Raw genomic sequence first — 14,184 nt, forward strand, 5'->3', positions numbered from 1 at the left:
AAGGCCAATACACCGTACGCCTTCTTAACTACAGAGTCAACCTGCATAGCAGCTTTGAGTGTCCTATGTACTCGGACCCCAAGATCCTCCTGATCCTACACACTGCCAAGTCTTACCATTAATACTATATTCTGCCATCATATTTGACCTACCAAAGTGAACCACTTCACACTTATTTGGGTTGAACTCCATCTGCCACTTCTCAGCCCAGTTTTGCATGCTATCAATGTCCCATTGTAACCTCTGACAGCCCTCCACACTATCCACAACACCCCCAACCTTTGTGTCATCATCAAATTTACTAACCCATCCCTCCACTTCCTCATCCAGGTCATTTATAAAAATCACAAAGACCTGGGGTCCGAGAACAGATCCCTGAGGCACTCCATTGGTCACCGGCCTCCATGCAGAATATGACCCATCTACAACCACTCTTTGTCTTCTGTGGGCAAGTCAGTTCTGGATCCACAAAGCAATGTCCCCTTGGATCCCATGCCTCCTTACTTTCTGAATAAGCCTTGCATGGTGTACCTTATCAAATGCCTTGCTGAAATCAATATACACTGCATCTTCTTCCTTCCTTCATCAATGTGTTTAGTCACATCCTCAACAAAATCATTCAGACTCGTAAGGCACAACCTGCCTTTGACAAAGCCATGCTGACTATTCCTAATCATATTTTGCCTCTCCAGATGTTCATAAATCCTACCTCTCAGGATCTTCTCCATCAACTTACCAACCACTGAAGTAAGACTCACTGGTCTATAATTTCCTGGGCTATCCCTACTCCCTTTCTTGAATAAGTGAACGAGATTCGCAACCCTCCAATCCTCCGGAAACTCTCATGTCCTCATTGATGATGCAAAGATCATCGCCAGAGTCTCAGCTTCCAACAGTAGCCTGGGGTACATCTCTTCCGGTCCCGGTGACTTATCCAACTCGATGCTTTGCAAAAGCTCCACGACATATTTCTTAATATCTACATTCTCAAGCTTTTCAGTCCACTGCAATTCATCCCTACAATCGCCAAGATCCTTTTCCGTCATGAATACTGAAGCAAATGGTTCATTAAATACCTCTGCTATTTCCTCCGGTTCAATACGCTCTTTTCCATTGTCACACTTGATTCGTCCTATCCCCTCACGTCTTATCCTCTTGCTCTTCACATACTTGTAGAATGCCTTGGGGTTTTCCTTAATCCTGTCTGCCAAGACCATCTCATGGCCCCTTCTAGCTCTCTTAATTTCATTCTTAAGCTGCTTCCTGTTCGCCTTATAATCTTCCAGATTTATATCATTACCTCGTTTTTTGAACCTTTCATAAGCTCTTCTTTTCTTCTTGACTAGATTTACATCACAGATCTTGTCCTCTACCGTCCTTTCCTTGTCTCATTGGAGTGTACCTTCTCAGTACCCCATGCAAATATCCCTTGAACATTTTCTACATTGCTTCGGTACATTTCCCTGAGAACATCTGTTTCAAATTTATGCTTACAAGTTCCAAACTGATAGCCCCATAGTTCCCCTTACTCCAATTAAAGGTTTCCCTAACTTACCTGATTCTATACCTCTCTAAGGGTATGGTAAAAGAGTCAGAATTGTGATCACTATCTCCAAAATGCTCTCCCACTGAGAGACCTGACACCTGGCCAGGTTCATTTCCCAATACCAGATCAAGTACAGCCTCCCCTCCTGTAGGCTTATCTACATATTGTGTCAATAAACCTTCCTGAACAGACCTAACAAACTCCACCCCATCTAAACCCCTCACTCTAGGGAGATGCCAATCAATATTTGGGAAATTAAAATCTCACACCTCAACAACCCTGTTATTAAAACTCCTTTCCAGAATCTGTCTCCCTATCTGCTCCGCGATGTCCCTGTTACTGTTGGGTGGTCCATACAAAACACCCATTAGAGTTATTGACCCCTTCCTGTTCCTAACTTCCACCCACAGGGATGCAGTAGACAAACCCTCCATGACTTCCTCCTTTTCTGCAGCCATGACACTATCTCTGATCAACAGTGCCACGTCCCCACCTCTTTTGCCTCCCTCCCTGTCCTTTCTGAAACAGTTAAATCCTGGCACTCGAAGTAACCATTCCTGCCCCTGCACCATCCTAGTCTCTGTAATGGCCATCACATCATAGCTCCAAGAGCTGATCCACGCTCTAAGCTCATCCGTTTTATTCGTCATACTCCTTGTATTAAAATAGACACATCTCAAACCATCGGACTGAGTGCCTCCCTTCTCTATCACCTGCGTATCCTCCCTTTCACACTGTGTCCAAATTCTCTCTATTTGTGAGCCAACCTCCCTCTCCTCCGTCACATCAATTTGGTTCCCACCCCCCAGCAATTCTAGTTTAAACACTCCCCAGTAGCCTTAGCAAACCTTGCTGTCAGGATATTGGTCCCCCTGGGATTCAAGTGCAACCCGTCCTTTTTGTGCAGGTCACTCCTGCTCCAAAAGAGGTCCCAATGATCCAGAAATCTGAATCCCTGCCTCCTGCTCCAATCCCTCAGTCAATGTGTTTATCCTCCACCTCATCCTAATCTTATTCTCACTGTCACATTGCACAGGCAGTAATTCCGAGATCACTACCTTTGAGGTCCTGCTTCCCAAATTACTTCCTAACTCCCTGTAGTCTGTTTTCAGGACCTCTTCCCTTTTCCTGCCTATGTCGCTGGTACCAATATGTACCATGACCTCTGGCTGTTCTCCCACCCACTGCAGGATATCTTGGACGTGATCAGAAACATCCCGGACCCTGGCACCTATGAGGCAAACTACCATCCGAGTTTCTTTCCAGTGTCCACAGAATCGTCTGCCTGACCCCCCTAATTATAGAGTCCCCTTTCTCTGCTGCCTTCCCCTTCCTTTCCCCACCCTTCTGAACCACAGGGCCAGACTCTGTGCCAGAGGTTTAGCTGTTGTTGCTCTCCCTCCAGCAGTACTCGAACAGGAGTACTTATTGTCAAGGGGTACAGCCACTGGGGTATTCTCTAGTACCTGCTTCTTGCCCTTCCCTCTCCAGACTGTGACCCACTTCCTCAGTCTCCCGTGGCCCCGGAGTGACCACCTGCCTGTAACTCCTCTCTATCACCTCCTCGCTCTCCCTGACCAGACGAAGGTCATCGAGCTGCATCTCCAGTTCCCTAACTCGGTCCCTAAGGAGCTGCAGCTCGACACACCGGGTGCAGATGTTGCCGTCCAGGAGGCTGGGAGACTCCAGGATCTCCCACATCTGACACCGAGCACAGAAACCCAGTCTCACACACATACACTCTGTCTGTATTGTAAACAGATAACCTACCTCGCCTCGACCCTTTATCGCCAAAGCCCCGTTGAGCCAAAGCCTTCCTACTCTGTCTCCCGCTCCTCTGACACTCGCTCTGTAAATCTGTCTTCCTTTTAAACTCTTCTCGCTGTTCTCACTGGCCGACTTGTGCAGTCGTGCTGAAGAAAAAAATCAGTAATCGTGTTACTGATAAACACTGGGGATTTGTACCATCTCCTGTCTCTCTGTGTCCTTCACCCTCACTCTCTCTCATCTCCAGGCTGTACGATGTCGGTCTCACAGATTCTGGTGCCGAGGATCTCGCCTCCGCTCTCAGTACAAACCCATCACTGACGGAGCTGAACCTGAGTGATAATGACCTGGGAGATTCAGGAGTGAAACTGGTGTCTGCGGCTCTGAGGAACCCGGAGTATAAAATACAGAGAATGGAGTAAGTACCAGACTGTGGGAGATTGTGTTTACAGTGTTACGTACCCGTGACACGTGACAGTGGTACCCTTGTCACGTGACTGGGGTTGAAGTTATACTGGACATGAGGTAATGGTGGAGTGATGTCATTTTCCCGCCAGTAGAGGTCATGTGACAGGTTTTTTCTACAGGGTATAAAAGGGAGACCCACCCTGTCGGGTGGGGCAGTTCGTGGCTGGATTTGCCAAGATGACTTCATATCACTGTGTGATTTAATGTGATGACGCAGTTTAGTTAAAAATGAAGTTTTATATAATGCCTAAAGTTTAAAAGGTCAGAGCCAACGGTTTCTTTGCCAAGGGAGAGTGAAGCTTGGACGACAAATTGAGAAGAATCGATTTTCGATGGATTGACTTCGACCTTGTGTGATCCTCATTCGGAAGGATTTCGTTTACTATTCTCACGATAGTCTCCGCTGGAAAAGCGGGAGATTGAGAATATTGTGGAAGGAAGGTCAGTCACTTTAAGTTGTTATATTTAATAAAATTCGACGTGGGAGTTCGACGCTGGGAATCGAAGGACATCGACGTGGAAGAGAATTTACATCGCTTTAAAAAGTCTCTCCTTTTAAAAGTACCGTGAGCTTTTGAACTGTCGGCATATCGTTCTTTGAACTGTTTTCATTCGGCAATTCGCTTTGGAGAACTGTTTTTTTTTCCAATACTACTTTAAAGACTGTTTGAGACTGCAAAGCTATTAAGAACTGTCTGACCAGCTGTCAGCAGCTGAGCTCGGATCATTGTTTGGGTTTGTTATTTTTTGAAGGGGGTTTGTTATCTGTGTTTAATAAACGTGTTATTCGTTATAAAACCCCTTGCCTAACTCATCTATATTATTGTTGCCCGAATACGTAACAACAGTCACTGGGTGTCTGACACTGAACATTAATGTGATCAGTAATTGTGTTACTGATAAACACCGGGGCCGTCTCCTGTCTCTCTCTGTGTCCTTCACCCTCACTCTCTCTCATCTCCAGGCTGTGGAGTGTCGGTCTCACAGATTCTGGTGCCGAGGATCTCGCCTCCGCTCTCAGTACAAACCCATCACTGACGGAGCTGAGCCTGGAATCAAACTCGCTGACAGACCGATCTGTCCCCGCTCTCCGCCGCCTCATACTGACCCTCCAGAGTCTGGAGTGGATCTGGTGAGTGTTTGTGTTAATGTTCAATGTGATAAAATATCAGCGGATCCGCGGATTCTCTGGTGATATTTGTCTGTGAGTGTTGTTGAAACATTAACCCCGGTCCCCTGTTACTGACACTGTTGTGTAATCTGTTTATTTCATTTTTATTCTTCCATCTGTTTCAGGCTGGAGGGGAATCGGTTCAGTCGGACCGGGAGGAAGGAACTGAGATCTCTGCGGGAACCCAGACCCGGACTAAGAGTGGATCTGTGAACATCTGAATGTGTGAACTTCCCCGCCCGCGGGATGGGGACATTTGGCCGATTCCCCGCCCTCCCCTTTAACTCCCGACCTTACCTTTAACGGCCGCGCGCCTGGTTCAACTCCCAACGGTTTTAACTGAACCGGCTCAGGTCTCGCGCTATGTGTCGCTCGGAACGGTCCCGCAGTGACGTGTTTCCGCCTGTTGTCCGGCGGGGCAGGCTCCGCCGGATGTGCGAGTTCGAGACTCCCACGTGACACCCCGGAGAATTACCCAGACAGGAAGAGACCCGGGAACCGGGGCTCAGTCTGGACCACCGGTGTCCCGGGGTGGGATTATCCCGGGAGAAAATCCTTTTGCTCCCTTTGCTGAGGACGGTGCATTCGGCAGCCTGGCCGAAATAATGATGTTAAATGGACAAATCCCTCGGCAGTGACCCTGGATCTGCAGCGATCCCGGACACGGCCCTGAAGTGTGATTTTATAATCATCGGTTCCCCGATGCAGAGTGACGGTGAGAAACGGGACTGATTATTCAACCGGTCACTCGTTGTCGCCGGTCAGTTAATTGTGTGTGACTGTGAGTGAGTCGGGAGCAGCTTATTTATTCCCGCACGTCAGCACCTCACACATTGTTTAATTTACATTTGTCATGATGAAATCAATAAACCGCTGTAACTTCCTGTCCTGGTGTCGGACTCGAGTTTTATTTGAGGTTTCTGCTGCCCCCCGCACCCAACAGTGGGTCGGAGCTCCTCACACTGACACAGTAGCGTCTCAGCTCCAGGCTGAGGGAGGTCGGACTGGCAGAGTCTGGATGTCCAGGATATCATCTCTACCCAACCCCCTTCCTGGCTAACTAACGCGATCCTGCTCACCGCAGAGAGATAAAATCGACGTGAGTCCACTGAGATCCCAAGTACGAGAGGGATGGGTGATGGAAAACCGGCGACAGACAGAGAGTGAATCTCCCTCCACACCGTCCCGTCACACACACACCCGGGGTCAGACACAGAGTGAATCTCCCTCCACACTGCCCAATGACACAGCCCGGGTGTCAGACACAGAGTGAAACTCACTCCACACGTCCAATCACACACTCCCGGGATCAGACAGAGAGTGAATCTCCCTACACAACGTCCCATCACACACTCCCGTTGTCAGACACAGAGAGAGAAGCTCCCTACGCACGGTCCCAACACACACACCTGGTCTCAGACACAGAGGGAAACTATCTCTACATTGTCCCATCACACAATCCCAGATCAGACACAAAGTGAAGCTCCCTCAACACCGTCCCATCACACACTCCCGGGCTCAGACACAGAGTCAAGCTCCCTCCACACTTTCCCGCCATACACTCCCGGGTTCAGACACAGAGTGAAGCTCCTTCCACACCATCCCAACACACACACCCGGGGTCAGACACAGAGGGAAACTACCTCCACATTGTCCCATCACACACTCCCGGGGTCAGACACAGAGTGAAGCTCCCTCTACGTCCCATCTCACAATCCCGGAGTCAGGCACAGAGTGAATCTCCATCCACACTGTCCCATGACACAGCCCAGGAGTCACATACAGAGTGAAACTCACTCCACACGTACGATCACACACTCCCGGCATCAGACACAGAGTGAAACTCACTCCACACGTCCAATCACACACTCCCGGGATCAGACAGAGAGTGAAGCTCCCTCCACAACGTCCCATCACACACTCCCGGGGTCAGACACAGAGTGAATCTCCCTCCACACCGTCCCATCACACACTCCCGGGGTCAGACACAGAGTGAAGATCCCTCCACACTGTCCCATCACACACTCCCGGGGTCAGACACAGAGTGAATCTCCCTCCACACCGTCCCATTACATACTCCCAGGGATCAGTCACAGAGTGATTCTCCCTCCACATTGTCCCATCACACACTCCCGGGGTCAGACACAGAGTGAAGCTCCCTCTACGTCCCATCACACAATCCCAGAGTCAGGCACAGAGTGAATCTCCATCCACACTGTCCCATGACACAGCCCAGGAGTCACATAAAGAGTGAAACTCACTCCACACGTCCGATCACACACTCCCGGGATCAGACAGAGAGTGAAACTCACTCCACACGTCCAATCACACACTCCCGGGATCAGACAGAGAGTGAAGCTCCCTCCACAACGTCCCATCACACACTCCTGGTCTCAGACACAGAGCAAATCTCCCTCCACAACGTCCTATCACACACTCCCGTTGTCAGACACAGAGAGAGAAGCTCCCTCCGCACGGTCCCATCACACACGCCTGGTCTCAGACACAGAGGGAAACTATCTCCACATTCTCCCACCACACAATCCCAGATCAGACACAAAGTTAAGCTCCCTCAACACCGTCTCATCACACACTCCCGGGTTCAGACACAGAGTGAAGCTCCCTCCACTCCGTCCCATCACACACACACCCGGGGTCAGACACAGAGTGAAACTCCCTCCACACTGTCCCATCACACACACACCCTGGGTCAGAGCCAGAGTGAAACTCCCTCCACACTGTCCGATGACAAAGCCCAGGAGTCACATACAAAGTGAAACTCACTCCACACGTCCAATCACGCACTCCCGGGATCAGACAGAGTGTGAAGCTCCCTCCGCAATGTCCCATCACACACACACGTTGTCAGACATAGAGAGAGAAACTCCCTCCGCACGGTCCGAACACACACGCCTGGTCTCAGACACAGAGGGAAACTATCTCCACATTGTCCCATCACACAATCCCAGATCAGACACAAAGTTAAGCTCCCTCAACACCGTCCCATCATACACTCCCGGGTTCAGACACAGAGTGAAGCTCCTTCCACACCATCCCATCACACACTCCTGGAGTCAGACACAGAGTGAATCTCCCTCCACATTGTTCCATGACACAGCCCGGGAGTCACACACAGAGTGAAACTCACACCACACGTCCAATCACACACTCCCGGGATCAGACAGAGAGTGACGCTCCCTCCACAACGTCCCATCACTCACTCCCGTTGTTAGACACAGAGCGAGAAGCTCCCTCCGCACGGTCCCAACACACACTCCCGGGGTCACACACAGAGTGAATCTCCCTCCACACCGTCCCATCACACACTCCTAGCGAGAGACACAGAGTGAATCTCTCTCCACACTGTCCCAGCACTCACTCTAGGGGTCAGACACAGAGTGAATCTCCCTCCACACCGTCCCATCACACACTCCCGGGGTCAGACACAGAGTGAAGCTCCCTCCACACCGTCCCATCACACACTCCCGGGGTCAGACACAGAGTGAATCTCCCTCCACACCGTCCCATCACACACTACCGGGGTCAGGCACAGAGTGAAGCTCCCTCCACACTGTCCCATCACACACTCCCGGGGTCAGACACAGAGTGAATCTCCCTCCACACCGTCCCATTACATACTCCCGGGGTCAGACACAGAGTGATTCTCCCTGCACACCGTCCTATCACACACCCCCAGGGATCAGTCACAGAGTGATTCTCCCTCCACCCCGTCCCATCACACACTCCCGGGGTCAGACACAGAGTGAAGTTCCCTCCATTCCGTCCCATCACACACTCCCGGGGTCAGACACAGAGTGAATCTACCTCCACACCGTCCCATCACACACTCCTAGTGACAGACACAGAGTGAATCTCCCTCCACACCGTCCCATTACACACTCCCGGGGTCAGACACAGAGCGATTCTCCCTCCACACCGTCCTATCACACACTCCCAGGGATCAGTCACAGAGTGATTCTACCTCCATCCCGTCCCATCACATACTCCCGGGGTCAGACACAGAGTGAATCTCCCTCCACACCGTTCCATCACACACTCCCAGGGTCAGACACAGAGTGAATCTCACACCACACCGTTCCATCACACACTCCCAGAGTCAGGCACAGAGTGAATCTCCCTCCAGACCGTCCTATCACACACTTCAGGGTCAGACACAGAGTGAAACTCCCTCCACACCGTCCCATCACACACTCCCGGGGTCAGACACAGAGTGAGTCTCCCTCCACACCGTCCCATCACACACTCCCGGGGTCAGACACAGAGTGAGTCTCCCTCCACACTGTCCCATCACACACTCCCAGGTTCAGACACAGAGAGGAGCTGCTCTGATTGCGCTGGTAGAAATCGAGTAAAAACTGCTTTATGAAGGTCGTGATTTACTTGGAAATTGGTTTGAAACGTCTCTTGGACATCCAAGTGAGCGGCTGGTTTAGATTGGAAGCTTCGTTTGGAGTTTTTCTGCCAGGTTGGACGTGGTTCATTGACGGCTGCGAAGTGCGTAGCTCCCTGCTGTGGCCGCTGGCAACTCGCCAGGAAGCCGGGTCGCCGGGACAACCTCCTTCCATCTCTATCGTCGGGATTCTCGTTCGGTGTAGGAGCCGAAACATCGTTTGAGACGTCTCGACCTCTCACGGCCTGGAAGTTCTGCAGGACTAACGGAGCCTTTCCTGGCGTTGGAATTTCTAGCACTGGGCCAGCAAGGTACTGTCGAGTACAAACTTTTCCCGCCAGTTACTCAACTCGCTCCAACACTTTATAAGCAGCACCACCACCGTATCTTTCTTGATTCGGACACAGACGTAACATAGAAACAACATGCCGGACCAGTCTACAGGGAGTCGCAGGCCTACGGGGAGTTATGCAAAGGCGTCTGCCTCTCCAGCCTCGGACAACGCCCTGTTTCGGTCGGTGAAAGTTGAACGCGGGGTGCAATGTATTTGCGAACTGGAACTACCCTGGAAAAGTGCGCGGAGGCTATGGAGGACTTGTTGGGGAGAGATGGTGTTTTGGCCACCGAGAAAGAGTTCGGGAAGGCGGAGTTTTACCTGAGGAATGATGAGTTGGTGAATCGGGCCCTCAGTAGAGGGATCACGGTGGAGAACATCTTTTCACAGATGGAGCTAGTGACAGCTCCCACACAACGCATCGTCCTCGGTCACGTAAAGCCTTTCATCCCCAACGAGGACCTGCTTCCCGCACTAGCCCGCTTGGGGCAAGTACAGTCAGAAATAACTGCCATCAGGCACAAATTCAGGAGACGCACCCTCCTGACCGTAATCTCTTTCCGGCGACAGGTATTCATGCAGCTGGAAAGGGAGGACGAAGTTGAGGGCCGGTTTACTGTCCGGCACGAGGGGGTAGATTATCAGGTGTATTGGAGCTCTGAGCGCCCACGGTGCCATGCGTGCGGGGAGGTGGGGCACTTTCGGAGGGATTGTCCGAACACCCGAAAACCCAGGGAGTCCACTTCGGGAACTAGTGCCCCAATTACCTCTGCCACTGATCCCATTCCTGCTCCTACACTTGTGCCGGCCGCTGCTCCTGCCCCTGAACCTGTCTCTAACCCTGTCGCTGTTCCTACGTCTGTTCCAGTCTCTGCTCCTACCCCTGTGGTTCAGGCGAGTGTTCCTAAGGCTACGTGCAGGGAGGTACAGGCGAGGGACGGGGTGGAGACTGTGCGGCGAAGGAAAGTGTGGAAGAAATCGAAACACATGAAGAAGTCGGCCCCCGAGAACGCAGAGCTCACACTCATTTGCCCTGAAGTGGAGCGGGAGGCTCGGGGAAGTCCACAGTCGGACGGGGTGATGGAAGCGGAGAGTAACGCTCCATCGGTGAATCCTGCACCTGTGTGCTCCTCCGGCCTGAAGAGGAGAAGGGAATGTTCTCCCAAGAGGGCAGAGAATGTAGATGAGGGTGAATCCCAGAAAGGGGTGGGAATCCGGGTGGAAGTTGTGTCTAACCCTGAATCCCCGGATGTAACCACCAGTCCTGTGGTAGGTGGTGTGGTTGTGCAGGAAGCTAGTGCTGGGCCTGTTTGCACAACTAAAACAGACCTGGAGCCCTCCACCCAGGACTTAGCAGTAAGCGCCTCCCTGGAGGCAAATGTATTAAATAGGACAAGCGGAGAGGAGACCAAGCTCTCTCACTGTCAGCATCAGGCAGCCGGTGAATCCATTGGACCAGAGCTGCTGGGGTCCCCTTCATGCCTGTCTCCTGGGGAGGGTGATATACCCTGCATGCCGACCCCATCAACTAATGGCCTGCAGGGAGTCCCTGGGGACTTTCCCTCCATCGTCGCAACTGTGGATAAGACTGATGCGACGGTGGAGAGGGAAGGTATGAGGGAGGTACCCGCTGTGCAGTGTGGGTTACAGGGGCAGCCACCTTATACACCACATGAGGAGGAAGATGGGGAATCTGTCTGCAGTGAGGGTTTGGAGAGAGATTCTTTTGATAGCGAGACAATGGACATCCTCACCGCTCCTGAAAAATTCCCATTGATACCTGTGGAGGAGATCAGAGAGTTTATTCACTCCTCTGTGGGTGCAAAGCATCGGCCTAAACTAGCCTCGCTTCGCTGGCCTAGCATGCCGAGGCTGGTGAAGTCCCTGCGAGTCATCCTCGGACGGAAGGGGAAGGGGAAGGGGAAGGGGAAGAGGAATGCTGTGTCAGGGAATGACAGACGGCAGCTCAAATCCTTCCTGGATGACCTGGTGAGGGACATCAGGGTGAGAAACAGCCTCGCTCCTTCGGGAGATGGTGGGTCACAGGGTAGCGATGGTAGCAGTCAGGCCCGGAAAACAAAGAATATTCTTGGTTTTCTTCAGGATTGTGTGGCTGAGGGCGCCACCGCTCTCAGTGGGAAGGGTACTGGTGCTGAGGCCTAGTGTGCTCCCGACATGAAACTTACCATAGCTAGTTTGATTGTAAACGGTAGCAGGGGCTCTCTCCGCAGATATAACAACCTCTCATTCCTCAGGGATGGGAGATACGCGGTGAGTTTCCTGCAGGAAACTCATACAAACCCGGAGGACGAGTCCGCTTGGCTCCTGGAGTGGCAGGGCGGGGTCTACATGAGTCACCTTAGCTCCAACTCTAGCGGGGTGGCGATCCTGTTGGCCCCAACCTTCCGGCCAGAAATCGTAGGAGTCCAAGATGTTGTGCCTGGCCGTCTGCTCCACCTGGCTGTGCGCCTCGATGGAGTACCGCTGCATTTTGTCAACGTGTATGCTCCGAGGCGCGGGGTGCTGCAGAGGCGCCTATTCTGTCAGCTGTCCACCTTGCTGAGTTCCATCGATCCTGGGGACTGCGTCATCCTCGGGGGAGACTTCAACTGTACCCTAGAGGTGGAGGACCGCTCGGGCCTCCAACGCGACCCGGCATCGGCGAAAAGGTTAAAGGAGCTAGTCGGCTCCTTTGACTTGATGGACAGCTGGCGGAATCTTCACCCCGACTCTAGCGCCTTCTCCAGAAGATCTAGAGAGGGGGTACCCGGATAGACCGCCTGTATATCTCTCGGGCTTATGTCTCCCGCGTGTCGGCGTCCTCCATGCGACCGGTTTCGTGCTCGGCTCATCACCTTGTGTGGATGGAATTTACTCCTCTGCACCCTTGGGTGGGATCCGGGTATTGGCACTTTAACAAACTGCTGCTGGAGGAGAGCCGATTCCAGGATTCATTCCGAGCGTTCTGGGCCACCTGGAGAGAGAGACGGAGAGAGTTCAGCTCCCTACGGCTGTGGTGGGATGTGGGCAAGGCCCACATCCGGTTTTTGTGTCGGGAGTACACTATGGGGTCGACAAAGAGGCAGGGCTCTGAGATTGAGCGGCTTGAGAGAGCGTTGCTTGACCTAGAGTCCCGTCTTGGTCCGACCGGTTGAGACCATCACATGTGGCAGGAATACCAGGAGAAGAAGGACGCACTCAGGCATCTGCAGCTTCAGCAGTCCCGAGGTGCATATGTGAGGTCGCGGATCCAAATGCTGCAAGATTTGGACTGCGGCTCACCCTTCTTCTACTTGTTGGAGAAGTGGCGGGGGTTCAAAAGCAGCTGGTGGAGCTACTGGCTGCTGATGGCTCCTCCATCACGGATCCTGAGGAAATTATCAAATAAGTCCGCACTTTCTATCGGTCTTTATTCTCACCAGATCCGTCAAATGCGGGGGCGTGCAGTGAGGTCTGGGAAGATTTAGCAAAGGTCAGCCCAGAAGACGTAGCGCGTCTGGACGCTCCTCTGACTCGGGAGGAGCTGTCTACTGCCCTTCGGCAACTCCGGAGGGGTAAATCCCCTGGCTTAGATGGTCTGAGTGTAGAGTTTTATCAGGCTTTTTGGGATGTCCTGGGGGTCGATTACAGCCTTGTTCTAGGGGAGAGCCTAGCCACCGGGGAAATGCCCCTCTCATGGCGGAGAGCTGTTGTGGTCCTACTGCCCAAGAAGAGAGACCTTCGCCTGCTAAAGAACTGGCGCCCGGTCTCCCTCTTGTGCGCGGACTACAAGATCTTCGTCGGGCAATGGCCAACCGTCTTGGTTCAGTACTGAGACAGCTGATTCATCCTGACCAATCTTACACGTTACCGGGCCGCTCCATCCAGGACAATGTCCACCTAGTACGGGACTTGGTCCACCTGCAGCAGGAGACTTGGTCCCGGGCAGCGTTTCTTTCTCTTGGGCAGGAGAAGGCGTTTGACCGGGTAGACCACAATTTCCTGGTGGGCACTCTGCAGGCTTTTGGGCCCGGACCACACTTTGTGGCCCGAGTTCGGCTCCTATACTCTGCCGGAGAGTGCCTTGTTAAGGTCAATGGATCACTGGCAGCGCCCATTCCCTTCAGGAGAGGAATATGTCAGGGATGCCCCATGTCCGGTCAATTGTACGCAATCTGTGTCGAACCATTCCTGAGCCTTCTTCAGCGAAGGCTGACCGGTCTCATTCTGTGTGAACCGGACATGGAGGTCGTCCTCTCCGCCTACGCCGATGATGTACTACTCATGATGACAGATCCCAATGACCTGCGGAGGATGCGCGAGTGCCAAGAAGTTTTCTAGGCGGCATCCTCCGCTAGGATCAACTGGGCGAAATGTTCCGGACTCTTAGTGGGTCAGTGGCAGGTGGACTCCCTGCCTGAGGAGATGAGAACTTTTGAGTGGAGCACTAGACGTCTCCTCTATCTGGGAGTCTACCTGAGTCATTCTGGGGAGACCTGGCTGGCGAA

At 52.4% G+C, this 14,184-nt stretch overlaps 3 protein-coding genes across 3 annotated transcripts in view; all 3 read left to right on the top strand.

The window, feature by feature from the left end:
- LOC140721338 (NACHT, LRR and PYD domains-containing protein 3-like) overlaps positions 1–5,836 on the top strand; it is a 126,055-nt gene extending 120,219 nt beyond the window's left edge. The window contains exons 7-9 of the mRNA XM_073036181.1: positions 3,561–3,731; positions 4,746–4,913; positions 5,078–5,836. Of these exons, the coding sequence (XP_072892282.1) occupies positions 3,561–3,731; positions 4,746–4,913; positions 5,078–5,165 (427 nt within the window). The 3' untranslated portion in view covers positions 5,166–5,836. The remainder of the gene's footprint in view (positions 1–3,560; positions 3,732–4,745; positions 4,914–5,077) is intronic.
- LOC140721392 (uncharacterized) overlaps positions 1–14,184 on the top strand; it is a 1,266,977-nt gene that overhangs the window by 1,056,684 nt on the left and 196,109 nt on the right. The gene's annotated exons all lie outside the window — the stretch shown is intronic.
- The window catches only part of LOC140721387 (NACHT, LRR and PYD domains-containing protein 12-like), a 469,945-nt gene that overhangs the window by 242,689 nt on the left and 213,072 nt on the right, over positions 1–14,184 (top strand). The gene's annotated exons all lie outside the window — the stretch shown is intronic.

The sequence above is a fragment of the Hemitrygon akajei genome, unplaced genomic scaffold, assembly GCF_048418815.1.
Source record: "Hemitrygon akajei unplaced genomic scaffold, sHemAka1.3 Scf000054, whole genome shotgun sequence".
Lineage (NCBI taxonomy): Eukaryota > Metazoa > Chordata > Chondrichthyes > Myliobatiformes > Dasyatidae > Hemitrygon > Hemitrygon akajei.